Genomic DNA, 25,969 nt, shown 5'->3' with positions numbered 1-25,969 from the left:
TTATCTGATTACAACTGAGAGAGAGGGAAGGTAAGAAAATCCTTAAGAGAGCTTATGAAATAAAATTTAATCCACATTCTGAAAGAATGACAACAGTTCTAATTCATACCACTTAGCTATTTGATTCAGGAACTGAACAGCACAGACACATTGTTGTGTTTCAGGGGCAGCTTCAAACTTAGCTTAATGCCATGTAGAGGAAGTATGAATTTTCTTATCATCAGTGTGCACAAATTAAAAAGTAGGTCTGAAAAGACCTACCCCCTGGAAGTCAAACCTCTGAGTTATTGTTCTTTTCTCAGCTTCCCTGGAGAAAAGTGAAGTCATGATGGAAAGAACACTTCAGTGAAAGGGGAATCATTTCCTGGTGTACAAAACCCAAACTTGTTGTGCATTGGTTTTGTCTGTAGTGGTCACAAATGCAGACTGAGAGTTTAGATCCTGTGCTCAGGTGCCTGGTGGCAGATCCCTGCACTTTACCAGCGGGGCTATAGAAAGCTAGAGGAAATCATTCAAATCCAATTGCACACTTAAGGTCAAGATAGGGAATAATTATCTGAATTAAATCCCAGCTCAAATTGCTACACATGCTCAGAATTTTGCAGTCTTTGTTCTTATTAAAGTTATGTATTTACCAATAAGATAAAATTTAAAATTGGAGTACGTATGCCAAATATCACAATGTAAACCTTGGGCTAGAGTTATCTTACCTTTCCCCAACACTGGTGCTGCTGTATGTCCAGCTGCATTTATTCTGTGACTGTTACATTTAACAGCAACCCTGTAGATGCCACTAAAATGCATTCATAGGAGGGGTTGGCTTGGCTGCTTTGATTGAGTCCCATACAACATGTTGAGAATGAGTTGCTGGTTGTTTTTCACTGGATCTATGACAATGTGCTTTTCCTATTCTGTGCCACTGTCTGCACAAGCCAGGATACCTTCTGTGAGAAAAGTATTTCCCTTTTTGGAAAGCAGACCTAGTAGGATATATTGCAGTTGTTTTGGCGTGGGCTGCTCACATTCTTAACTACAGTGGCTGAAAAAGAGAGACTAGCTCTTCTACCCCTTTTTGTGATCCCAAGCCAAAGTTCTAACTAAACCAGCATGACAGTCATCTTCTGTCCTCTCCAGTTAACTGCCTGTCATTTCTTTGTTTGTCTTCTGGTGTCTTTGTTAAAATAACAGAAATATAGCATGGGGGAAAAAAAGGCGAGCAACCTCAACAGTCTTATAGAGTCATCTGGTCATGGAAAAATCCTCAGCTGCAAATCCAGAAAGGTAGAAATAGCCTCATTGGATCAGAACAGCAGTTTATCTAGCTCAGTGTCCAGTTTCTAACAGTGTCTGTGTCTCATGCCTTTGAGACAAAAAATGTTTGGAAGGCAATTACAAAATAGCTTTCACACAACTTTTCTCCCAGACACCCTATAAGAATTTCTTTTAAAATTACTCTGTAAGTTCTACTTCTTAAAAGGAAATTTTATTTGTAGGCAAATATGCTTATATAAATATATGTTAGGATGAAAGCTATCGTAAGTCTGATTAGTCCTGCAAGTCCACACTATACTGTTAGAAAAACGGAATTTTTAATTTCAATAAATATAGATCCTATTCTATTTCCCCTTTGAAAAAAGACTACTGCATATCTGTCAGACTCTACAGAAGACTATTGGATTCTCAATACAGTAAAATACTGATTAACTGAACAGATACTTCTATGAAAAAAATCTAAAATCTCTCATTAAAGAGAGTGAGCTGATATTTTAAATACTCATCAGGGGTTAAGGAGAGTTTATTTCAGTTCTTTGCATTGCTGTGGACTTTCTTTTAGACCATGAACAATTCTATTAAGTTTTAGTCTCTCATTTGTAAAATTAGAAAAATAGTCTTGCTGCATGAGAGTATAGAGGAAAAAAACTCAATTACAATACTCACTTTTTGCTTCAGTACTGAAAGAGTAGTTGAAGGACCATGTGGTCCCTTGGGACACCTCATGTTTCTTATGTCACCAGGTCTTCATTACACATCATATGATTCTGTCTCCACAACATTTTAGTGGAGCAGAGCTTTTCAAGAGAGAGAGTCTGCATCTGTTACTATCAGAGAAGGTAGATGGAAGGTGCACCACCTCCATATTTCAGCTTGCCTGCTACATGTGCATGTTTGGGAATCTTTTACGTTTGGTTCCCAAAAATAAACTAGAATGGGAAAGCATTCCAATGTCCCGTACGTATAGTTCAGATTTAACATACTCATTTATTGGAAACTCTCTGAAGATTCTCCAGGCTATTTTTAGGATCCAATAGCACACGCAAGCTTGGCTTGCAAATGAATTTTGCCTTCTGTTACTCAAGCTATTGTAATTCTTGTTGGTGTGTAGGAGAGAAAGACTCTGTTTCTATAATTTCGCTCACTCTGTCTTTAGCAACATATCACGTAGCATATTTTTATGAGAAGAAAACATTTCATAGTTTCACTGTATAATATACTGTGTAATTAGGAAGACAGTATATTGCATAAATAAGTCTTGTTTGAAATACAGGTCCAACATTTAGTGAAATCTGTGGGAGATGCACTGTTCTCTCAGAACAGTTATTGACTGAGGCCCTTCTGTCAAAAGCCATTTCAGTGGGGACTAAGAACAACTGCAAACAAAAGAAATCCCCCACAATAATTACAAATCTTTCCCAGATAGCTCAAAACTATTATCCACTACTGTCAGTTATTGCAGCAGTCTGTGTAGACAGAGATACAAACAGCTCATAATATTCTGAGCCAAATTCTTTCATGTTGTGAAGGTATTGACTTTACTGAGCCTGCCTGAGGGATGTATTTGGCTAAAAAGTAAAGTTATTTCTGCATTTAGTTAGCAAAAAATGTTTTGATTGTAAAGGCCAGAAATCCAATAGTCTGTTTTTTAAAATGCAGCTATTGCCAGTCAGAGGCACATCTGATCTTGAGCGTTTCTTCTTGGTAGCCAAATGGGAATTACTCCTATTGACTGGGAAGAGAAATAGTTCCTGGAAGCAAAACCATGAAGAAGTGTTATGTGCCTTTGAACTCATTTTTCCCTTTACTCTCTGCCTTTTCTTTTGCTTTATTCTGTGGAAGCATTTTTACTATACTTCTCCCTGTCTCTCTTTTTAACCTTCACAACTCCCCTGCCATCGTCATCATTGTTATCCAATATTGTACACTTGGGGAAAATGCTTTTGTGAAATCCCGACCTCAGAGTTACTTTGAGTCAAGGGACTTCTTTTTGCCTTGTTCAGTGTAGCCACAGCTTTTGGAGCCGAAAAGTTTGGATCAGATTAATTGTAACAACAGAAGCTTAGCACTGCTTCAGCCTGACCCCAACTGCCTGCCTTTTGGTCTTGGCTGTCATTTCTCATAGAGCATTTGGTAACACTGGAGATAAACAATGCTGTACTTTCTTTCCAGGCCGTGACTATATTACTTAACATTGTTGCATGATTATGGCTTTTGATAAATTAACACTTCCCACACGTGCACAGTCTCTAATCCATCCTCCTGCACCTTGTTCCATCCTGGCTTTCCTGTAGCTGGCGTTGCAGTGAACTCACAGCTTGGTTACCATAAGACAGTGTTTGGTTTCTCATTGCTTCAGAGTGGTGAGCCATCGACCTCATTGGGGCATTTCTGTTCAAGGCAGGCTCTTCCCTACCGACCACAGGAACATCTTAGTCAGACATACACATCTGAGAGGCATTTCAGGTCAACTTCTGGGTTTCAAAATCTGGCTTCAATTCATATATTTTAGGGTTACATTTCAGTTAGAGGTTTTAAAAATTTGTAGAGAACACCTATGCCCAAGCCTTTGCTGATCTAAACTGGATTGGTTTTTATAACTCTATCAGAACTGAACTAAGGAAAGAATATGTGACTGAACATATATATGTAAATGTATAAGTACATGACACATTACTGATAATAATGTGGAAAATATTAAGAATAGCCTTCCAAACATAATGTAAGTTAATGATTGGGGCCCAGCAAACCCACATCATTCCTTTTTTGTTTTCAAAGGACGCTTCAGAAAGAAAGTTCAGTTGGGTAAATGAGGACATTTGCTTTGTGGTTTGTAATTTTAGATCCCACTTAAGAAAAGTGTTCTCATTTGGCATATTTCAGCTTTAAACCTGTTGAAATTTCAGCACAATTCCTTAAATAGGAAGGGATGCAATCACCCATTAAATTGCTAAATAGTGAGACTATCTCAATGACTTAACTAACTGGATTTCAAACTTAGGTGTTTAAGGCTAATGGATTCTATTCTTTATGAAAATACTTGTGTCTTAACTTCTTACAGATAAACAATTGCTTGCATTTAAACTGATCAGTTATTTTTTAAGTGTGTATGTGTGTTTCCAGAATAACAGCCCAGTTCTCAATCAGTGAAACTGAGGCTGACTTAATCCTCACCTCAACAAAGGCATGAGTTCCAGTTGGAGGAATTATTAATGAAGGAATTGTTTCTAATGCAATTTAAGTTCAGAAAACTAGTATTTGGATAGGGCAGAGAATTTTTAACTGAAGCCAGGCGTAAGAAATCCTTTTTGTATAAGTCTTTGTTAACCATTTAACTGCTTATCACTTCAAAATATCGGCTCCATGAGGACTGCCCACCTCTGTTCTGCTGGAATATTATGGAATCCTTTTTTAAAAGGGAAATTCCTAAGGTCAAAACTATTCCTGAAATTACATACACACATACAATGTCCAATTTGTAACTGTTCATTTTTCTTTTACTTTGTTATTGAAACAAAGTTGTTTACAACTGATAAGAAGCATACAGCAGACTTGTTTATCTGGTGGGTTTCACCTGGAAAGGTGAACAGGTTTCTCACAACTATATTTATGAGCAACCACTCTAGGATGCTTTTTGCAACCAAACATTTCTCCTCAACCCATGTTCTTTTTCCCTGGTTGTTTTGGGTGGGGTTTTTTTGCCACCACTGGCAGTTGCATTTATTTCATACTGTATCCCCTCCTTTCACAGAGACAAGGAAAAGGTTGCAGCAGCATCAGAAAACAGGTAATGTTTGCTGTGTTTGATTTATTTCCTGTTAAGAGTGTATCTCCACTTTCTCCATATTGTTCTTACCTCAAAAAACATTGAGTTTGTACATTGTTTGAGCAGATGATGAAAGTAGAGGTTTCAGCTAAGTTAGGCATTTCTTTCTAATGCACTGTGATGTGGGACAGGTGAGGATTGTGTTTCTCATAGCTTACAAACCTGAAAAATAAGTTCTCAATCAAATATTCTTTAAATTGAGTACTGTCAGTTTGTGATGGAGTTTTAAGAACAATTTCCATTTTAAACTTTGTCTAGACTGTTCAAGATGTTTTTAAAATCTAAATAAGATTATCTTTTAAAAACATTTATATGTCAGATCTTGATTGATCCTCAGTGGGTTATGAGGTTCAAACAGCCCCTCTGTAAGTTCTTTCATATTGAGTTGTTTTCTCCCAAAGGATCTCAGAATGTTTTGCAGCTAAGCATAGAAATGTGTTGTTTTCTATTAGTTCATTTATTAAATCCCCAAGGACTGATACACAGGTATTTCTTGAGTGAAGCTGACCACTTGTTTCATGGAGTAAAGAAAGGCCTCTTACTAGTGAGGCCATGAAAAAAATTTTATCCCACTGATTTTCTCCATCTTGTTGATTCCTGCCTCAGCAATATGCAACGACTTTTTATTTTGGGGGCTTTTTTAAGATTGCTTATGTTTAAACAAAGGTTGCATAGAGTTAATATCTGAGTAAGCATTATTTGTTAATAATGACACAAGCAATGGCAACCAGCACTTAAACAGTTGGAAAAAATGATTTTTATTTTAAAATTAATTATAAAAAAAGAAGGAAATAACCCCCTTGATTCCTGAATATAAATTCAATTGTAAAGAGCAAGCAACACATGTTAGCATTTCACCAGCAGTTTCATTTGTGTAAAACCTTCCATAGGACTATATAGCTGTTTCACTGAAATCTCCTTTTCTTTTAACTATTATTTTATTTTGCCAGGAACAATTTCTGGTATATGACTGCTGTTATTGTCCTACTATGTTGCCTTAATCTTGTGTGATCTGTCATACCACAGCTTTTCTCCACCTCCATTACCATCACAGCTCTGCTTATTTTGATATTCATAGCAATATGGTTTCCAGATTTAACACAAGGTACCTTTTTTCATTTGTCAAGCCTTTCCTGGTCTTAAGCAGTAATTAACCAATGAACTACCAAGATTATTCATTACTTCATCTGCATTATCATTATGATCTCCTGCTCTGTCTGTGGCTGGAATTCTGTCTCTTCCTCAAACCCCTGCTATTACCTAGGAAATGCCTCATTTACAAACACCCTTGTAATCTCTGTCACCCAGGCCTACAGGTACCACGCATGTGCCACAGTATGTGACCTCGAGTATTTGGCATCCTCCTAAATCATCCACCAGGGATGCCAACACTGCCAATGCTCAGCCAGTGGCCTCCAAGGGGTCTGTGAGGCTTGGAGCGGGTACAAGCCAGGGGGAGGCCGGTTTTGGCCAGAAAACCCCTCTTGCTTCATCCAGTAACCGAAGGTACACTGTGCTGTGTAACTGCATAACTGACCCGGTTTGGAGCTTTGCAATGGTTTGGTAATAACAACCTCTAACTCCTTCCAATGGAAATGCCCATTGCTTCAAAGGTGGGTGTCCAGGTTCTTCCAGTTCCAGCAACTTCTGGTTCATGTGGGTGATACATTTTCAGTGGCTCTCATAAGGATCGCACCTACAATACGGAGACAAGTCATTAAGCATCTTCAGCAGAGAAACTGCAGCTGATATTTCTGTATTTTCAGTGGATTCCACAAACCTTCCCATATTCAAATGTAAAATCCTTCCATATTACAGCTTTCTCTAAACACTTTCTCCAGCACTTTTTTTCTACAAATGCTACAATAACAGATTTTTTTTTCATATCCATTTTAATTTTTGTTTTCTATATTTTTGATTCTTTACAAGTGATCTGTTGGAGGATTAGAAACAGAAAAATCTTCATGCATTACATAAAGGAGACTAAGTGTTGTTTTAATAACCCACTCACTGTTATTTGGACAGAAAGTCTCAGAACTTAGGACTTTACCGAGAGAAAAATGTATAATCTGCACTTATATTGTAAATGTTAGAGTGCATTTGTTGCTGTGTTCTCATTATGGTTGTTAACCAATATTATCCTCTTAACCTCTACTGATCTGTGTTCCTTTTCATGAGTGAAAATCAGCTGAGAAGAGATGTGTGTTTGTGTTCATCTACCTAACTTACTTTTATGTTTGTTACTGCAAATATGAAGATGTTTGATTTTTTCAATTTCTTTTAAAATACAAAGTACTGTAAGGATTTAAAGTCTACAAAATGATTGTATTTAAAAACCAACCAACCAAACAAAAAACCCTCTGTACCAGGTCATAACGAAGCTTTTGCAATAGATAATCTATTTTATAAAGCAGAACTCACATTTATCAGTTTTTAAAATTCTTCTGCACTTGAAGGACTAAAATGAAAAAATCAGACTTAAAAACTAGAAAAGAGGAGAAAAAAACCCCCAGGTTATTGTATTTGCCTATATAAATAAAATTATTTAAAATTTATAGTTGTTAAACTAAAACAGTCAAGTTGGTCTTGAGATCTTTCTATAAAACTGTTTTAACAATGTTACCAACTGCATGTAATTTATATAACCAAACCACTCTGATTTTTATGGCTATATCCACTTCACTTATATTTATTCTAATTCCTATTTCTGATAATTAATATAGTCTACCATGAAGGAAGGTAAGCAAGCCTCTAACATTTTAATCACATAAAAAGAAATATTACAAACACTATGCAAGATAAAATTTGTTTGTATTTCTTTTAAAGTTTAAAAGGTATTCAAGTATATTTCATTTATTTTATTTACATGGGTTTGTTCCATTCAAATCTGTCCATGTCCACACGTACGGATTGGTTTTTTTATTTTCTTTTCAATATTTATCACTGAATATGTATTTTGATTAACATTTTGGAGATTGTTACAATTAAGTCAGTTGACTGTTCTCTTCAAGGTATGAAGTCTTGAATCTTTTGAAATCTGTAGCAAATTCTCTTTCACATCAGTGCAAATAGACAAAATAGGTGAAATCCTAGTTTGTGTTTAAGACATACATTAAGTTCCATTTTTATGTGCAGCATAGTTTTAGTCCTTTCCTGTTTGCCAAATCAAAGATATGTAAGTATTTAAGATGGAAACTGTGACTCCACAGCTTTTAATGGGGTAATTCTGGTACCCACTGTGGCACAGGGAAAATGTCACAGTATTGAAATTCAGTGACAAATTAGCTGTGATGGATAATATATAGCTACTCTGCTACATAGGCTGTGTATTTGATAGTCTACTAGCAAATTGGAAGAATTTACATCATAAAATGCATCAAGAAGGAAGAACTCATCTGAATCTGAAATGCATATTACGATGGAAGAACTTCTGCAAAACTGTTGCAAAACTTAGCGTAAGGATTTGAAACCCAGAATTGCAAACTGGATGATTATTTGCAGGAGCTCACTCACTGTGTACATAATTGTAGGTGAAACTCCATAAAGGAGAAAATACTGATTCCTTGCTTTTGTTATGGGCTGCATTCAATTTTGAGGTTTGTGGGTATAACAACCAGCTTCTGTCTCAGCTAATCAAACAAAATATTCAGCTGAATTAAGACACCATCATCTAGACTATTGGGGTATCAAATTCAGAAGTACCAAGCACTCATTCTAGGTGCTGACGAGTATAACTTGTCAAATCAGTGCTTCTGAGAGAAGCAAAAGAAAATACGAGATAGAATGGCTGAAAGAGAGAAAATTTGCACAGTGGATGGTAAATGTGCTTAGGAAAAAAAGCTGAGAGAGAGAATTTTGAAGGGCTAAGGTTGGCTGAAAAAACAGCTGTAGAACTGTAAAGTTTCTTTTGTTATTTGATACTTGTGGTCAGGAGGGAGTGATTTGGGCATTATTTGTACCTTGAGCAAGAGAATCACCGAATTCCATCACCTTGATAGGAGTAATTTGTAAGAACATAGAAGTGTGACAATATATTTATGAGATAGGTCTAAAGAACTACATCCATTATGTTCCTAGGCCACTGCTCATGTCAAGACAACTATGTACAGTGATACCCTGATTTTTAAAAAACCTGCTAACATGGCCCCCTTTGTCTGTCTGTAAGAGATGAGTGATTTTTCTCAAATTTGAGTGAGGTGGTGGAATACATTAGTAGTTCAGTAGGTTACTTAAATGGTCACAGGATACAAGACTAGATTATTACCTTAATTTCAATGTATTTGATGAAATTTATCCATGCTCAAAGACTTTGTGACAGGCTCTTCACAGCCATTTCAGTCCTGGGTGCCACATTTCCTACCACTGGCATCACTGGGAGCAGTACTGAAGTGCTGTTTAACACCTGGGGTAAATTTCAGTCAAGCAGGACCAACATTGCATTGCAGTCTGAACTGCACAGTGGAAAAGGCTGAACAAATGTCTTTTTTTTTCTTTGCATAACTGTGCTTTTCCCTCAGTAACCCAGCCTGCTACTATGTTTGCAGCTGCAGGTTCAAACATAGTAGGTTTTATGCTCTACAAGTAAATGCTCGCCTTCTTAAGATGCTTCTTGTTTTATTTAATTTAACTCTTTAACTAGTACCCCTATTGAGCATGTCCCGGTGGCTCCCAGTTCTGCTGCTCCTGCACTACACGCTTCAGCACCTCAGCCTGCTGCTGCTGCTCAAAACACAGCCAGCCCGATGACAGCACCAGCCACCACCTCAGTAGTGCAAGAGTCTTTCTCCTCCTCCTTCCAAAGGTAATGCTCCATTGCTTTATACCCCCTCTGGCTTTGGAAATGCTGCATACACATTCTTATCTTAAGAATGTAGTATGAAGAGCTGTAACCTGGTTTATATGCTTTTATATATTTTGGAGGGGGGGAGGGGAGGTGTTTTGGTTTTTTTGGGGGGGTTGTGGTATGTTGTTCATGTTTGCATAGACTTTGCAAAATAAAACTGCCCTAAAAATGTAACTCCATTTTCAGAAAGCGAGTCTAGGCTTAAAATTAGAAATGTTTTTACACCACTTGTAATAAAACCAAAACAACTCCTCATGATAGTTACAGTGAATGAAGATTCTTTTAATGGTGTTTCTGCAGTAGAACAAGAAATGGAAGATTAGAAAATGTCATTTAATCTCATGATTGTGCTTACTGTATCACAGCAGATATCAGTAAAACATGGTAGGCATTTGATGATTGACTTGCTCTATAAATTAAGTCAATTAATTTCTATTGGATTTATATAATATTTTCTTTCCTAATGAGAATTAGCCTTAGAGGTGAAGTAAGTTTCAAGGACATGCATTCCTAACACTTGTAGCACAGTGGGAGTTACAGTTGTATATTAAAAGCTGTCAGACAGCTTGTGTGGAAATGTGTGGGATTTATACAGCTGTCACTTACATTACAGTAATTTTGGAGGTAGTAAGAGTGAATTCTTTTGGTACATAATATTCTTTTATCTTTGGGGTTTGCTACATGAATATTCTGAAAATATGTATATTTTAGCATGCTTAAAAATCCAAGGAAAGCCACACTTCCAGTAATAGAAACTATTTTAAATAATTGAGACCTCAGAGGTACCATATTTTATGTGTGTATAAATGGAATTGGAAATGTCTTGGCTCTGCTTCTTGATTAATTTTTGCTAGTTGATTTTGCATTATGTACATATACCAACTAATTAGTTTCTCACTTCGGTCAGATTTTACCTAACCATGACCTACCAGAATGCAGTGGTTTTATTCCAGTGCAAGAAAATCCATCAGTCAGGCAGCAAAGGAGGTTTGAATAAGGTATTATGCTCTAATTCAGAACTGGCTGTGAAGTACTTGCACATGAAATAATGATAAGGTTTAAGTAATTTTTATCCATTTGTTGAAACTGTAGCATGAAGAACATGTATTACCTAGTATCTGCTTCAAACAGAAAAATGCCTCTACTAAACTAATCATTCCGATGACTTCTGTTTTAGATAGGACAATCTTCTGTCTGGGACTGCTTGCATAGTAAAATTTGTATCTTGTATTTAGACTCAAACATCTTCAGATCTTTCAGATAAAAGCATGTATCATTGACAAAGGTCCTGTCTTGTAATATTGTCTTTCTTAGTTACTGATAGAGTCTGGTTTTAAAATTTTTCCATAATGTGTGCATTTTGTCTTGTGTTCTGTAGGAATGTGCTTGGTTGTGCTATTCTGTAAGTCTGCAGATGTATGCTACAGAAAACCTGTTCCTGGTAACTATGCAGCAGTCTTCCTGTATTTGAATCCTGCCAGAGCTTCGTTCTGATGACATGATTTGTGTCCCTGTTAAATCATTTTGTTCATGCTTTCATGCTTTTATGTGTCTTCTGCAGAGTTCTTGCAGCCCCCAGCTCTCTTTCCCAGCCTAAGCCTTTCCATGCGCCCAAGAACATGTCATTAGCAGCTTCCACTATTTCATCTGCTATCTCATCTCAGTCTAGGTATATCTGTAAAGCTCTCTTCTTTTAACTTAATTTGTTTTGATTTTGTATTATGCTCTCTGATATGAGGTTTTCAGTTTCTGAAGGGATTGACTTGGCAGAGACCACTGAAAAGCACGATGTGTTTAAAGCAATAGCCCCTTCCTTATCTTCCATGTGACAACCCAGCTAGGAAAGAACAGAGTTTTAGATGTAGGATATGTGACCACAAGGTCCTCTTGGAACAGAGGTATTTTAGCTGGTTGGTTTGTGCTGCTTTTGCCATCCTGAAATGAAAATACTTGTCTAGAGACACTGGGTGAGAATGATGGACTTTTTTTTTTCTTGGTGAAAACACAGGATCACAGGAATCACTAGAAAGAGAGAGTGCTGCTGTACTGCCTCAATTCCAAGCCTTTTCACTACTTTCATACCATTTTAACAACACTAACAGAGGAAAAAGCAGTAGATCTTAAGACTCACTTGAACACAGTCTTCAGAAACAGTGAAAAACTAAATCAGCAATACATTTGAGACTGTAATTATCCATGTATCTCCTACCATTATATAAAAAAATAGTTAGGAATTACCCAAAGGTGATATTTGAAATGGACAAAGTGCAGAAGTTTGAGGGCTTCACACCAAGTATAATGGTCCTTCTCAAGAGAATCACAGAACAGTTAAGTGCTTGGCACAGGTAGTACTTAATAGCAGTTTGGTTGGCTTCACATCACTGAAACCAATGCAAAAATGAAATAGCTACTGAACAAACATCAGAAGAGTTTTCAGTTTTAGGATGTAAACATCTCTGTTCACAGCCATGGGAATTACACAGGGGAAGTAATTCCAGTATGGAGTTGATAAAACATAAGAAATAAAATTAACTGCTGATGAGTGGAAGTACACCAATTTTAAGTTTAGTTTCAAGAAGCCTCTTGGACTCAGGTAAGGTTCCTTGCTTTCTAAGCAATAATAACTGTGCATATTTGAGCTTGATTAAACACTGGCATGCAAAACCTATTATTTCTCTTGAGCTACAGAAAAGACTTGATTTTGGGGTTTCTCTCAGCTGGAGACTGAAATGTCTCCATCAGTCAGAAGATGAAATTAAATGGAAGCTTTGGTGACTACTCTGGCCAGACAGAGCACATCTACTAATGTTTCATCAGTCTACATCTTAGAACCCATCTAAATCTTTCATAAGAGCTGTGTTTTCATTCCTGCCTTGGACATCATGGAATCATAGAATGGATTGGGCTGGGAGGGGTCTTAAAGATCATCTAGTTTCATGGGCAGGGACAAGTTAAGCAGCAATTATGCATAATTTACATATAAACAGCTAATAAATTACTACAAAGATAGCCAGTACTTGCTGACACTACTTGCATGTCTGCCATAGAGCTAACCTAATGCTATTTCTTGACTGAGCTTTTTTCCATTTCCCTTAAATTTCATATCCATTTAATGGGAGAAGGGAAGCAGTGTGAGGCCTAGAAACTGTATAAAGTCATTTGTAGTTACGTACCAATATGGACTAATCAGTGTGAAACAAAATTTTAATGAGTAAGGAGGATAAAAAGATGACCTTGAGGTACTGAGACATTTGAATTGAAAGTAAATTAGTAAATTAGGTTGGCATAGACCATTGCCCCTTTTCCTGCCCCTTTGAAAGGAAGTGGGTTGTCTGGGAAGGCTGTGTCTCCATTCTTGAAGGTTTTCAAGACATCATTGGCTAAAACATGGAGCAACCTGGTCTGACCTCAGAGCTGGCCTTGCTTTCAGCAGGTTAGATCAGATTCTTTCTCAGACCTCTTTCAGCCTCAAAGATTCTTTGAAACTATGGAAAAACAGCTGTTCATTTCAGAAAGCAGTGCTTTAATCAGACTCCTAAAACCTCTTGCTGGCACCTGGCAATGATTTCAGTCACAGATAAAAGACGTACAGCATATCAACTTTATACACGGCTGCTTTGTCAATGGATGACGCAATTGTGATGCTGTCATCTGCTTCCTGCTGTTACCAACAGGCAAATGTTACTGTCTTTGCTTCAGCAAGCCTTGGGACATAACTGCAAATCAGAGACTTGTAGGACCTGTAAAAATTTGGTTCCCTGATAATCAGGTACAAGAAACAAACTCTGGTTGGTTGGTTGATTTTGGATGACTGTCTTGCAGCTGGAATAGATTCTTTATCTTGGTGCACTACTTCCATGTTTGTTTTAAAAACTGTTGTGTATTATAGCTAGTGTATTCAAACATAAGGGACTAAAACTGGCTTCTAAATTAATTTATGATTCAAATTTTTGAGCATCTGATAGTTTTAATTTAGAAATCAAGCAGTGCGTTAGCATGCCAAAATACAGACTTAAAAACCCAGTTTCAGCTTGACATATACCAGAGGAGTATTGAGCTTTTAATATAATTTCATTTCAAAATAAAATATGGATGACTTAGTTACAATACTGTTTTACAGGATGGGGATATTCTCAGGTGGATGAGGCTGAGATTTTACCACCATTATTCCAGTGTTTGGGTTTTTTTTCCTTTTAGATGCTTTAAAAAGATTCACCAAGAAAACACAGGAGGATTTCTTGATCAGTATCCTTAACTATTTAAATCTGATTTTAAACTTCAGTAGATCCAGTTCTATAGTGACATTGCTTTTGTGAGCATATGCATAACACTTAACATGAGTAAAATCTTCCTTCCTAAACAGGAGTGTTTTTGAAGTAAATCACTAATCTTTACTTGATTGTGTTACTCTTACTTTTACATCTGCAGTGAAATCTGACTTATTGTTACCTGTTCCACTTGCAATCTTACTTAAAAGAAGCAAGCATAGCATGAGAGTTTTAAATAAGCTTGAAGCTCTTCAGGGATGGGTTATTCCATCCAGAGGGTTAAAGCAGGGCACCCCATGAGACAGCACTCTGGGAATGCAAAACCAGGAGAAACAATGGAAAGAGTTACAATTATGGTTCTAAAAGTCAAGTGTAGCTTCTCTGATCCTGAGATTTTAATCCAAGCGCTGTGTCCATGATAAAGGGAAGAAAAACTCTTCTCCAGAAGTTAGGAAAATAACTGGCATAAGGCAGACTCCTGGTGATTCTGGGAAATGTGGGCTGTGCTCCTGTGGGATGAGACTGATGTCATGTAGCCCTGCAGTGCCCTGCAGACAGGAGCTCAGTTCATTCTGAATCCTCGTGTTTCTCAGATCATACACTGTGCAGGCTTTCAAGTACTTCCTGTATTTGCATAAATGACTCATTTATGTTCTGAAATTACGCTGTTTCCCCAAGAAAAAAAAAAATCTACCTGTTTACCTAAGACACTGTAACAGTAGAAAGGTTCTGCAAGGCAAAAGTTGAATGGTTTTGCTTCAACTATGCCAGCCTGTCCTTTCTGTGGGGTTGTCCGAGCTGCCTCATAAGCTGGGGCACTTCCCTGATCTTTGGCCTCTGGTTCATTCGAGGTTTGCTCTTCAGATTTGGTGCAATTTTAACTTATGACACTGAGAAAAATCCCTCGTATTTATTTTTTTGCGTTAATAAAAATAATTGGAGTTCCACAGTCCAATAACAAGACCAGATGAGAGTGACGTATGGAACAATAGACTCAGCTCATTGACTGATGCTACCACTCTTCAGGTTTCACTGTGATTCCCAGCTTAAATAAGAAAACAAAATGTAATGAAATACTCATCTTACAGGATTATAAATATGTACATGTTGTTTACTTTAGCACTTAAGAGCACTTCTCATTCATAGGAAATTCATGGTAGGACAAGATATCCTAATCTTCTGTGTATATTTTTTTCAAATACAACTTTTGTCTCATTTTAGTTTCAACCGGCATTCTTCCACCTCCATCAGCTACCAGTCAAAGCAGAGGTATAAAAATGTTTTGTGCAGCTACTCTACCTTAAAAGCACTTAACAAACCAGTTTATTGCTACTAGTAGGCATCTAGTGAAGCGATAACATAAAAATGATCTGCTTAAAAATATTTACTCTTTCTTTTTCTGACAACTAATAGTTTTCAAAGATGGTATTTAATTTGCTGCCTGTCACGTGCCATTGACTGCTACCGATAAATTCAATAAGGTTGCTTTCACTGCTTTTCGAGATGCCAGTGCTTCTTGATCCATTAAAGCATCTTTGATCCTTATGACATCTTTTTATTCTTTCTTAATTTCCTTCTTTCTTTCTAGTTTCTTTATTTTTGGTTCTTTTAATCACATGCTATTTTGTTTTCTTCTATCAGCAGAAATTCTGATGAATCTTTAACTTCACTAAACCCTTAATGACGTAGTGTAACCATTTATTTCTCTTTGACAAGCCTTCTTATCTTCCTTACTGTATTTAATATGTTTCATGCACATGTAATAGGGTTCAGTGCTTCTTTTAATTTTGCTATGATTTTGGTACTATGAATGGGGTGGAGGGAGGGGGGGGGTGTTTTTGTTTTTTTCAGCTTCATTTCCCTGAACACAAGGAAATCTGTGGTATGGTTTTACTGTGATATTACATTTGGGAAACACTTGAATTTTGAATAACCATTTTTCTTCATGTATGTCTAAGTATTACTAATCTGGTTCAGACCTTCTTTATTTATTTTGTGCATTGAGAGAGATTCAGATGAGTCTTTCTAACCATTGGACCTGTGTACCTGGGAGTAGACTTTCCTGACTGGATGACATTTTCAGCTTAAGGCTCTGTGACACATTATTTTAAAATCTTTTAACCCACATTGTAAATATTGGGCACTGAGCTGTCTAGTTTACCCTGAAAAGCAGATTTTAAAACAAGGACAAGTCTTTAGATGGTGTGTTTAGCTGATGGCATTTTGAAAGCTGTGTGTGAAGCCAGTGTGCCCACAGTGTCTGTGTCCCTGTGCTATGGTAGGAGCAATGGCCTCTGTCCAGTGACCCCAAGCACAGTGCTGTCTTAGGCACCACAGAGGAGGTATCATCAGGAAATAGATGGTAAGAATGGAAAACAAAAAGGTTTGCTGTGCTTAGAACAGCTTTGGCAGTTACAAAATCACAGCACAGTTCACAACAGAATTTACAGTGAATACAAACCCACTAAAAGAGTTTATCTTGGAGAGTCCTGTTCACTCATGGTATAGTGGACCCAAATCCAGCCCTAAGCCCTAGACTAGGTACAGAAATAATTAGCTATAGCCATTGTAGCAATAGCTAAGTTTCTAGCTTTTGCTAAATAGACAAAATAAATTAGCCTGAGGCAGCAATGCTATGAAAACTAGATCTATAGTAGAAACATTGGCAGAGCAGCAAAAAGCCATGTTGTGAGGACAGGTCTATTTTGTTCAAAATTGAAAGTTTCCATCTCAGAATGTTTTTTACCTGTACTGGAAGACATCTGCTGGGTTTGCCATGTAAGATTATGAAGTGTTTTCTCCAGATGGCATCTCTTTCCACTGTTAAAGAAAGTAAAGTCAAGATGGACCAATAGTCTGGCAAAGCTTCTTTTCATATGCTGACAGATGTTTTCCTATAGACAAACCCACTATGGAAATAACTCCTAAACTGTCAGCACAAATACACAGGGATCTGGTTCATAGGGAGAGTGAAACTGAAGGGAAAAAGAAAGCAAAACTATGTTTTCAGGGTGAGTAAGAATGATGTTCTGTAGTGAGTAGGTTTTTCTTACTGCACATATCTCATTTTCTGTTGCTTCCCTTCTTTGTACTTCTTTATTCTCTCTTGCTTGCTTTGATTGTGATGCTCTTCTGCAGTCTGTGAAGCACAAACACTACAAACAGAATAATCCCAAGTAACTGGCAGATAGAAGAGGCCTATTTTTTAATGTGTTATTGTAATCAAACTGAGAATCACCACCTAAGCCATAAAATAGAGAAAAACTGCTTCTTACTGATGTTTGGAATCCTGAGCAAGTGTTTTTATTCTAAGAATGCAATGAAGTGCATCATAATATTACATATCATATGTTTTTTCTGTAGGGTGAATCTGAACATCAAGAAGATTAATGTAAATATTGGGTTCAGTCTAAATAGGGAAAAGAGTTTCAGAAAAAAATTTAAAGGTCACTACAATATTTTTAAAAGAGTATAACAGTACATAAACACTAATTAGCATTTGTAGTAATAGCAGTAATTGTGCTGGGCAAGTATATTTTAAAGTCCAGATATCCCTCATTGATTTATCTTAGACAAGACCAGGCCTTTTTGTTTGCAGAGGAACAGAAAACACAAACTTTGTATGCAGCTTTCTGAAGTCTGATCCCGTGTTAAACTGAGAGTTTCAAATTTGTCATATTCCCTCAGCAAGCTATTTTCTGTAACAGCAATCACAAACTTGCTATTACTTAAAATCCTTATTTGACTAATTTTTCTTTCCAAAGAATTGTCCAAGCCTTCCTTAGCAATGCTAAAGACTGATGAATCTCACAGCATTCTCTCTGTAGTTCTCACAGAAGATTCCTCTTGGAGTTCCCTGGATGCTGCCAGATCTGTTACTTCATGATCAGAAACTTTTGCTGTTTGTAAAGTTGTTCACACCTACATTTTGCTTTTAGAAACACAACCCAGTCATATACACCAATGCCAGTTTCTGGAAGCTACAGTGAAAGTCCTGCTCCTTCTGCTGCTTCAAAAATGAGAGTTGTTACTACTGCCAGCATAAAGCCCTCTGTCTACCAGCCAGGTAAGGAACTTTCAAAGTACTGAAAAGATTTGGGAAAAAAATGCTCACACATTTCTTTTAGAAAAAGAAAATGTCAAGAGCACGCATTTTGGACACAGACATATCAGAAAATATTTATATACATGGAACTAAATGTTGCTAGTTTTGCCTCAGGTTGTTTGAAGATTAAGGATTACATTGTATTTGTATTCTGCTTCAGAGTTAAAACGTGGAACAGACAGAGGGAAAAATAAAAGCAAGGGAAAAGTCTAATAAAGAATGTGTAGCCTGATTTTTCAGAAGAAATACATTTGAAAAATAACACAGTGTATCCAATTAGGAGCCCAGTGACACCAGAGAATTGATAAAATAGCTAAAGAATGCACAGTTCAGGAAGGAGGTAAAATAAGTGGAGTTTGCTTGAGTAGGATATATTTTCAAAATAGATAAGATATATACTGAACTTCTCAAACTTAGGCTTATATTTGAAATGAAGAATGAGGTATTAAAGCACTTCATAATGCTGTTCAGTTTCCCAGAGATCTAATAACTGAAGGAATATATTTGGTTACTCATTCATTTGGAAAATACGCTCCTTGATATTATTTAAATTCCCTTGGTATTAACGTGCTACAAATGGACTGAACTTCTAAAACCATTGATGACCAAAATGTGAACCTTCAAACTGGATGAGTTAAATGAGGCAGCAATATAAATCTAAGTGTAGTTCTGTTTCAAATTAAGGTTTTTCTGATCTTGGCAAGAGAATTAAAAAGTTGATTTATATCTTTACAGTCAATTAAATATGAAAAGGCCAAGAATTCTAACAGTCTTAAACTCTATCTTCTGTAATGTTCTATTTCTGGATCTACTGAAATTAAACAAACATAGGAATTTTAGTTAGACATGAAGCAGACAGACAAATCAATTGATCTTTATATTTGAGACATAAAGGTAGAAAAAGTCAAGTCAGAGCTCTCATGAGCTATATAAGGGTCTCAAAGTAAATAAACCTTCAGCTTCTCCTCATTTGCTTTTGGTTAGTGCATCAGTGTATACCATGTTCTCACTCAAGGCAAATGCTATTATTTTTGACTTGAAAAGATGATGACAGCAGGTTTATTTCTATAATGCAGAAGAGAGCAAACTGTGGCAAGTCAAAATACCTCCTGAATACACTGACTGATGTTAAGCCTTGTGCTCATTTGGGGAGGTATAAACTCCAGTTCAATATACAAACCTGCTGCAGAAATACATCTGCAGCTCTTTCCAGTCATTGGCTGGATCTGGTAAAGTCAAAGCTGGCTGTTGGATTCAACTTGGATTAAGAGGAAAGACTTTTGTTTTCTCCTGGGTTGGGTATCTTCTTTGCAATTCCTTACATTGCTGGTTTTCCTTTGCAATTCCTTATGTTGCTGCTTTTGAGCCTCATTGCCTCAATAAAGGCTTAAATAGTTGGCAGAGAAAGAAAAAGTCCGCCTTTACTGTTTAGAGTTTGAAATATCCAGTAAGGGATTCTAAAATACCTTCATAATTGAACCCTAAAGTGACTCAGGTACAAGAGAAACTCCAGACAGAGATTTTAGTGAAGATGTTTGGGTTTTGTTTTGGTACCTTTCTAAAGGGTTGTATATTTGATGTAGTAGCACTTCAGAGTGGTTTTGGAACCTGAGCTGGCCTCGAAGACAGTTGCAGTCCTGAGCAAATAGGAAATTGCTGCTTGGGAAGAAATGGAGGAAATGGCATTTCCTGTCACAGATGGGAAAATCAATAGTACTTAGAAACAAACCACCAAGATAGTTATAAAACTTCTCACCCAACTTTGTAATTGACTGGCTTCCCTTGGAAGTGTGGGGCAGAAACTTCCAGATTAATAAACAGGCTCATATATCAAATATAGAGACACCTGAATCAGTCACTGAGAGGATTTACAAGGCTATTTTAATCTGTCAGATTGAAAAAAAAAAACAAACAAACTGAAACAAGTCTCAAAATGAAACTGCATTGTTGAGTATGTGGCTCAGATGGAATTTATCACACAGTCTACACTTTCCCTTAGCTAACTCAGGTGGGAAATTTTCTGCTGCTAAAGATCTTTAGTTTTTTCCAATAGGGAAAGCTGTGAACTCTGAAATCTTCTCCCTAAATTTCATAACCCAATTTTTAAAAGGAGTGTAGACTTCTCTTCTGAACAAGGCCCACTAGATGGCAGAACATACCTGGATATTCCTTTCCCGTAGGCTTTCCCAGACTAGGATAGCCTTTCACATATCCCAAGTAACTCCAACACCAGTTCTTTACCACGCAGTAACATGATACCTAAACGTCAGAAAGCAGATCTTTCCTTTTAAATCCCGAAGTCCATCTGGGCCTACTTGTGTATGCAAAATTGGTCAAGCATAAAGGCCTGATCTACTCTTTTAGGAATTGGGAGAAAGATTCCCACAGTTCTTAATGAACTTTACATTGACTCCTAAGCATCTTCAATACTAAAACAGCAGCTTCCACGCCATTATTTCATTTTTAGTTCCCCTGAGTAAGAATAGTGTCTCCCTATAAAACATCATCTGTACCAGTATATGGGAAAACTTTGGGCTTCAAGGATGTGGCCACTAAGTGTAGAACAAGCCAAATCAGTTGTGGTTGTTAATTTCATTTGTTACTGAAAATACTAAAGAATAGCACTTATGTGATCCACTAACAAAGGAAAAAAAAAGAAAAAATATTCTCACGGTGCAGGTCAGTGTGTGACCAAAGCATTTGAGACTGTAAATCTTTGCTTTAGTAAATGAGTAAAGTAATGTGCCTTTTTGTCTGGAGAGAAAATAACCATTGACCATACATGAAGAGCTGAGGGGGAGAATTCCAAATTCCCCAGAAGCAAGGAATTGGCTTGTTCCTATTGCTGTTAAGAGAGACCTCTTCTCCTGTCATTCTCTCAGGATAACAATAAGTCCTTTTGTTCTTTCCTGCTCTAAGAGAATGTGAGGGCTGAGAGGAACAAGGTGATAGAGGCTATGTTACTGAATTATTTGAAGTATTCATTTTTTAACAGTTACAGTCAACTCATACAATGCTGTTATTTTGAGAATATATTCTCTGATATACTGAATCTCAGTACTTTTTTAGTACTTTTTTAGCAGCCCCTTTTTTTCTGCTGCATGTATGTTGGAAGACTTTTTGAAATACATAAACGTTCAAGGTGAATGCATATGGCAGTAGCTACTAAGACAAAATAGTTGTTCATATAAGCTTAGGGATGTAGTTCTAAGAAAATAAGATAGTTCCCTTTTAATAACAGTTGCTAAAATCTCAAAGGTAGTGAAATCTTTCTAATACATTGCAGTGGTACTATTTTGAAGCAATAGTAATTGCAGTTTGTTCACAGGGGGAAAATGTATTGTAATAAATCAAGCCTGTAAAATTAGATTATAACAGCTGAAAAGAGAACTCAGAGCAGAAGCAAACACCCAGCATTTGTCATTTTGCAATAATTCCTCTGGTACTTCTTTTTAGTAACTGGGGGAAAAAATCCTATTTTGTTGTTTTATTTTACTTTCCTTTATTCTGTTTCTTTATTTTACTGCAGCAAATAGAAAAGATAGGGTGAAAGAAGTAGCAGATAGAGAGAATGTAGTGAAGTAAGCTAGATGTCACCTTACTTAATTAGAGCACCTCATAGGTGGGAGCCTTTTGAACTCACCAATTAGAGATGAAATACTAACTTCTAGTTTTGCCTATCTTAATACCATAATACATAAATAGCAACAGCCTCAGGATCTAAAGAGATTGCATATAAACTCTGTTCTGAAATCTTTAAATACTGTTTACCATTTCCAAGTTAAAAAAAAAAGCCTCAAGCTAAGGTGGGATACAGTTTTATGAAGCAGAAACATTGTTGATGTTGTACCATAAGAAATTTTTATCAAGAAAATGCACTAGATTCAACTCTGACCTCAATAAAAAGGTCCCAAGGATGATCACAGTGGGTTGATATATATGCATTTTAAGCACCTGCAAATTGCCAATAATCAGTGTAAGTTATTATGTGTCAGGGTGTGGGTTAAGGGACGGGTGCTAAGTCGAACATAATCTTCTCACCACTTAATTATTCAGAAAGATCCATGTTACATTCAGAATCCTCTTGGCTGAAATACCTTTCTACCTGCAAACCCCTTAAACCTGTGCATGTTGTATTTGGTCATTTTCTTGGTGCTGGGATCTGCTGTGCAGAATGTTTGCCTAGACTGCTGGAGAACTGGCTTCTGTTCCCAAATCCGTGCTCTCTCATTTGGGCAAAACACTTCAACTCTCCAGGCTTCTTTTCAATCATTCACTTTGTTTTCCTTGCAAAGGGAAACTGCTTTTAGTGCTCCTGTACTTGGCAAAGTGAGCCTGTTTCTTGGGCAGTAACTTCAGTCCTACATAATGCAAGATCGGACGTTTTGAAAAGAGCAGGGCAGTGGGAAAACTTGTCGGTATGTGCAGGCCCTGCTTCCTGCTTATTTTAATGCGATAAAGCTCCACCCAAGATTAGAGCCTGGTGCACACAAACACGGAGACAGACTGCACTGAAGGTTTTATGTGCTAGTCAAAGGGTGGAAGAGAGAAAGGATGATACTCTGTTTTACACACAGGAACTGAGGCGCAGAGACACTTTGCTTTGCTCAAAGTTATACAGGAAGTTTGCGGCAGAGCCAAGAACCGAACTGAGATCAGTCATAACCGCAAGTCTGGCCTTCCTCTAAGTGCTGTTGGCTTTATCTTGCTGGTCATGTGAGCTGAGTTGGCTCCCTCAGTATTGCTTCCAGTGCTCTCTATCTCTGTGTTCCTTGTGGGAGCCTGTTTTTCTTCAAAAACCTAGGAATAAGCCTACAAATGATAGATAACAGTGAAATCTGTAAAAAATGTTGTGTTTTAATTAATATAGTGAGATCAAAAGTTAAGCATAACTTATTGAAATTCTCGAGAATTCCGTCTAAAACTTTACTGTATTACCTGGCTTTTCTATTTTTAACCTGTCTTGAACAGAATATACGTCAGTCTTTGAAATTATCACAGAATTGTCATATCCATTCCTACTAGAAAATGAAGAGATGATCTTGACAATGGTCTCCATAAAATCTGTAAAAGCCAGTAGGCAGTGATTTCTGTAATGCATGTGGATTAAAAGTCAGTGATTGTGCTGGTACCTTTGGCTTTAGCCCCGAATAAATGAGCAACAGTGGGACAGGCCATAATTAAGTATCATCTGAAGCTTTTATTGTATGTGTGTCATGGAGTACCCTCTGGTAAATGTTGCTGTATTGACATTAGAAGAAAAAGACTTTAAAATCCTTCTTGGTTTCTTTTGGGATACTTAAAACAGCGCCAGCACCAGTTCATTCCTACACCCCTGCCAACACGGAGCCTGCGAGTCGCCCTCCCTGGGTAACAGATGACTCCTTTTCCCAGAAATTTGCACCTGGAAAATCCACCACCACTGTCACAAAGCACATCCTACCAAGGGGTGCTCCAGTGCCACCTCCTGCCTCAATTTCTGCTTACCCGTCTCCAGTTTCAACTTCTTCCCAGCCCCCTGCATTAGCCCGGGGAACAGTTCAGAGGGCGGAGCGTTTTCCAGCCAGCAGCCGAACTCCCCTCTGTGGGCACTGTAACAGCATCATTCGGTAAGGTCATGGGCCTTTGAAGAGGGATGAAGCAGGAAAAAAAAGTATTAGAGAGACTGGTTATTGTACATTAATGTACAGTACCAGAGCCTAAGACTCTGTTAAATTACCCAGCAGGGATGTCTGTTGTCTGCTTCATTAATTTAACATCTCCAGAGCTCATTTTGTTGTTGTGTGGTTCACTTTTTATCACTGCAAAGTTATACATGCTAATTGTTTGGCTCTTGGATGCTGCAGCAAATCACTGCTTGTTTTTAAACAGGTTTCTGATCCTAAGGTAATCCTTTGAAGGAGGTTCATGCAACTTCATTGGGAGAGTTGGGGGGCTGGGGGCAGAGGGATTGTGGAGGGAAAAGGAACAAGGCATCATTTTGGAACAGCAGCCAAATGTAATTGTTGCTTTTGTGTCTGGAGAAAGATAATGCCTATACTCTATTACCAGTGATTCATAGCATGCCTCTCCCTTCTCCTCTCCCAATTCATTCTGCTGGACCAGTGCCTACTGTTAGCCTGTGCACTGCTATCCAACTTCAGGTAATCCATGTTTAATGGCAGTCTTCCCCACTAAAAGGAGCTAGTTTGGTGATGTGGAACTGCTGATTACTGCCCTTTATATAATCTGAAATGGAAATATTCCAGTAATAATCACTGTATCTAACTAGAATCACCAGAGTCAATCACCAAAATGAATTCAATGTGTTTTCCACATAATGAAACAGCGAGTTGTCACCTGATAGTCTGACATTTCTAGAACAAGCCACATGCAGTGCTCTCAGAAGGAAAGAAAGCAGGAGACTTTAGGAGCTGTTGTGAGGTTTGGTTGTGTAAGGCTGGAAATTTGCCTGTTATTTCATGCTTCAAATAGTAGCATTATCTTCTGTGCCTTTGGCCTTTTACTCCTGTCTTTGCATCTGCTTGCTAAGACCACTCACAGCTACCCAGATATGAAAACAACTGATTTTTCCAACGGTTGTCTGTAAATGCAGTGTATGGAACCAAACAATAATGAAATGTTTTAACCAATTAGCAGTGTGTTTTGAGTAATGGTCTTGAAAAAGACCACTTCTGTTCGGGCTTCTGAATGTTGTTTTAATATGTATCTTGTGGTTCAAGTAGCTTCTTACACTTGTACATGGGTGTCTGACAAAGTGGGTTTGCAGTCAGGGTCATGACATCTTTTTTTTGCAATACAAATAAGATCATTATGATTGTTTCCAGAGGTCCTTTCCTGGTAGCCATGGGTCGCTCTTGGCACCCAGAAGAATTCAATTGTGCTTATTGCAAGACATCCTTGGCTGATATGTGCTTTGTGGAGGAGCAGAATAGTGTGTACTGTGAGCGCTGCTATGAACAGTTCTTTGCACCAACCTGTGCCCGATGCCGCACTAAGATTATGGGGGTAAGAGAATAAGATTAACCCTTTCTGCAACTGCATGAATCCCTGAAATAGTGAACTAGTTTAGACTGTAAGCAGTCAATGTAGATGTTTTATTATTCCGTCCTTTTAAGATTTATTTCCCAGCTTGTTGAATATTTCAGAATGAGAAACCTATTACTTTATAATAATTTTTATCCATCTGAAGTCTTGGATATTTCTGTACCTTATTGAGCTCAAAGACAAAATATGTAATCCAGTTACCATCTCACTGAGTGTAAAATAAGTAGCACTTTCTGGATAGTACTTTACTATCTGATACATATTATCTTACTTTTATCTTTCTGTTCCTTATATTTATAATAGAGACTTGAACTGCATTTTTATTTCTTACATGGGATTTAGTCAAAATTTCAGTGGAGAAATCAGTGATGTTGAGAAGAGGCCCACTGCTCTTGCTGCACCTCACTGGTAGTTAGCAGCTCAGCTGTTGAGGAATTCTGCTGGCTTCTTATAGTTAAGGAAATACAGAATAGATACAAAGATCTGAATTCCACAAAGGCAAAAATACATGCCACTTTTGTCTTAAAGGACTCGTGTACAAGTAAATGTACAATTTCATTTGATCTCCACATACCTTAGATGGTAGTGAGGTTGGAATACCATCAATA

General features: G+C 37.4%; 1 protein-coding gene across 9 annotated transcripts in view; it reads left to right on the top strand.

Moving 5' to 3' along the window:
• The window catches only part of LDB3 (LIM domain binding 3), a 110,168-nt gene that overhangs the window by 75,312 nt on the left and 8,887 nt on the right, over positions 1-25,969 (top strand). For 2 of the 9 annotated variants that reach the window (XM_042033272.1, XM_042033270.1), the window contains 7 exons: positions 5,024-5,059; positions 9,738-9,899; positions 11,503-11,610; positions 15,431-15,478; positions 18,148-18,275; positions 23,623-23,923; positions 25,142-25,322. In XM_042033272.1, the coding sequence (XP_041889206.1) occupies positions 5,024-5,059; positions 9,738-9,899; positions 11,503-11,610; positions 15,431-15,478; positions 18,148-18,275; positions 23,623-23,923; positions 25,142-25,322 (964 nt within the window). Of the gene's footprint in view, positions 1-5,023; positions 5,060-6,406; positions 6,605-9,737; positions 9,900-11,502; positions 11,611-15,430; positions 15,479-18,147; positions 18,276-23,622; positions 23,924-25,141; positions 25,323-25,969 lie in introns of all 9 variants that reach the window. The other 7 variants (XM_042033269.1, XM_042033268.1, XM_042033265.1 and 4 more) reach the window with 7 other exon arrangements.

This window comes from Corvus kubaryi, unplaced genomic scaffold, assembly GCF_017639235.1.
Source record: "Corvus kubaryi isolate FWS band 111438036 unplaced genomic scaffold, C.kubaryi_AGA036_p1.0 37357, whole genome shotgun sequence".
Taxonomy (NCBI): domain Eukaryota; kingdom Metazoa; phylum Chordata; class Aves; order Passeriformes; family Corvidae; genus Corvus; species Corvus kubaryi.
Note: the sequence above shows the minus strand (reverse complement) of the source record. Positions and strands in the feature narration are given on the sequence as shown.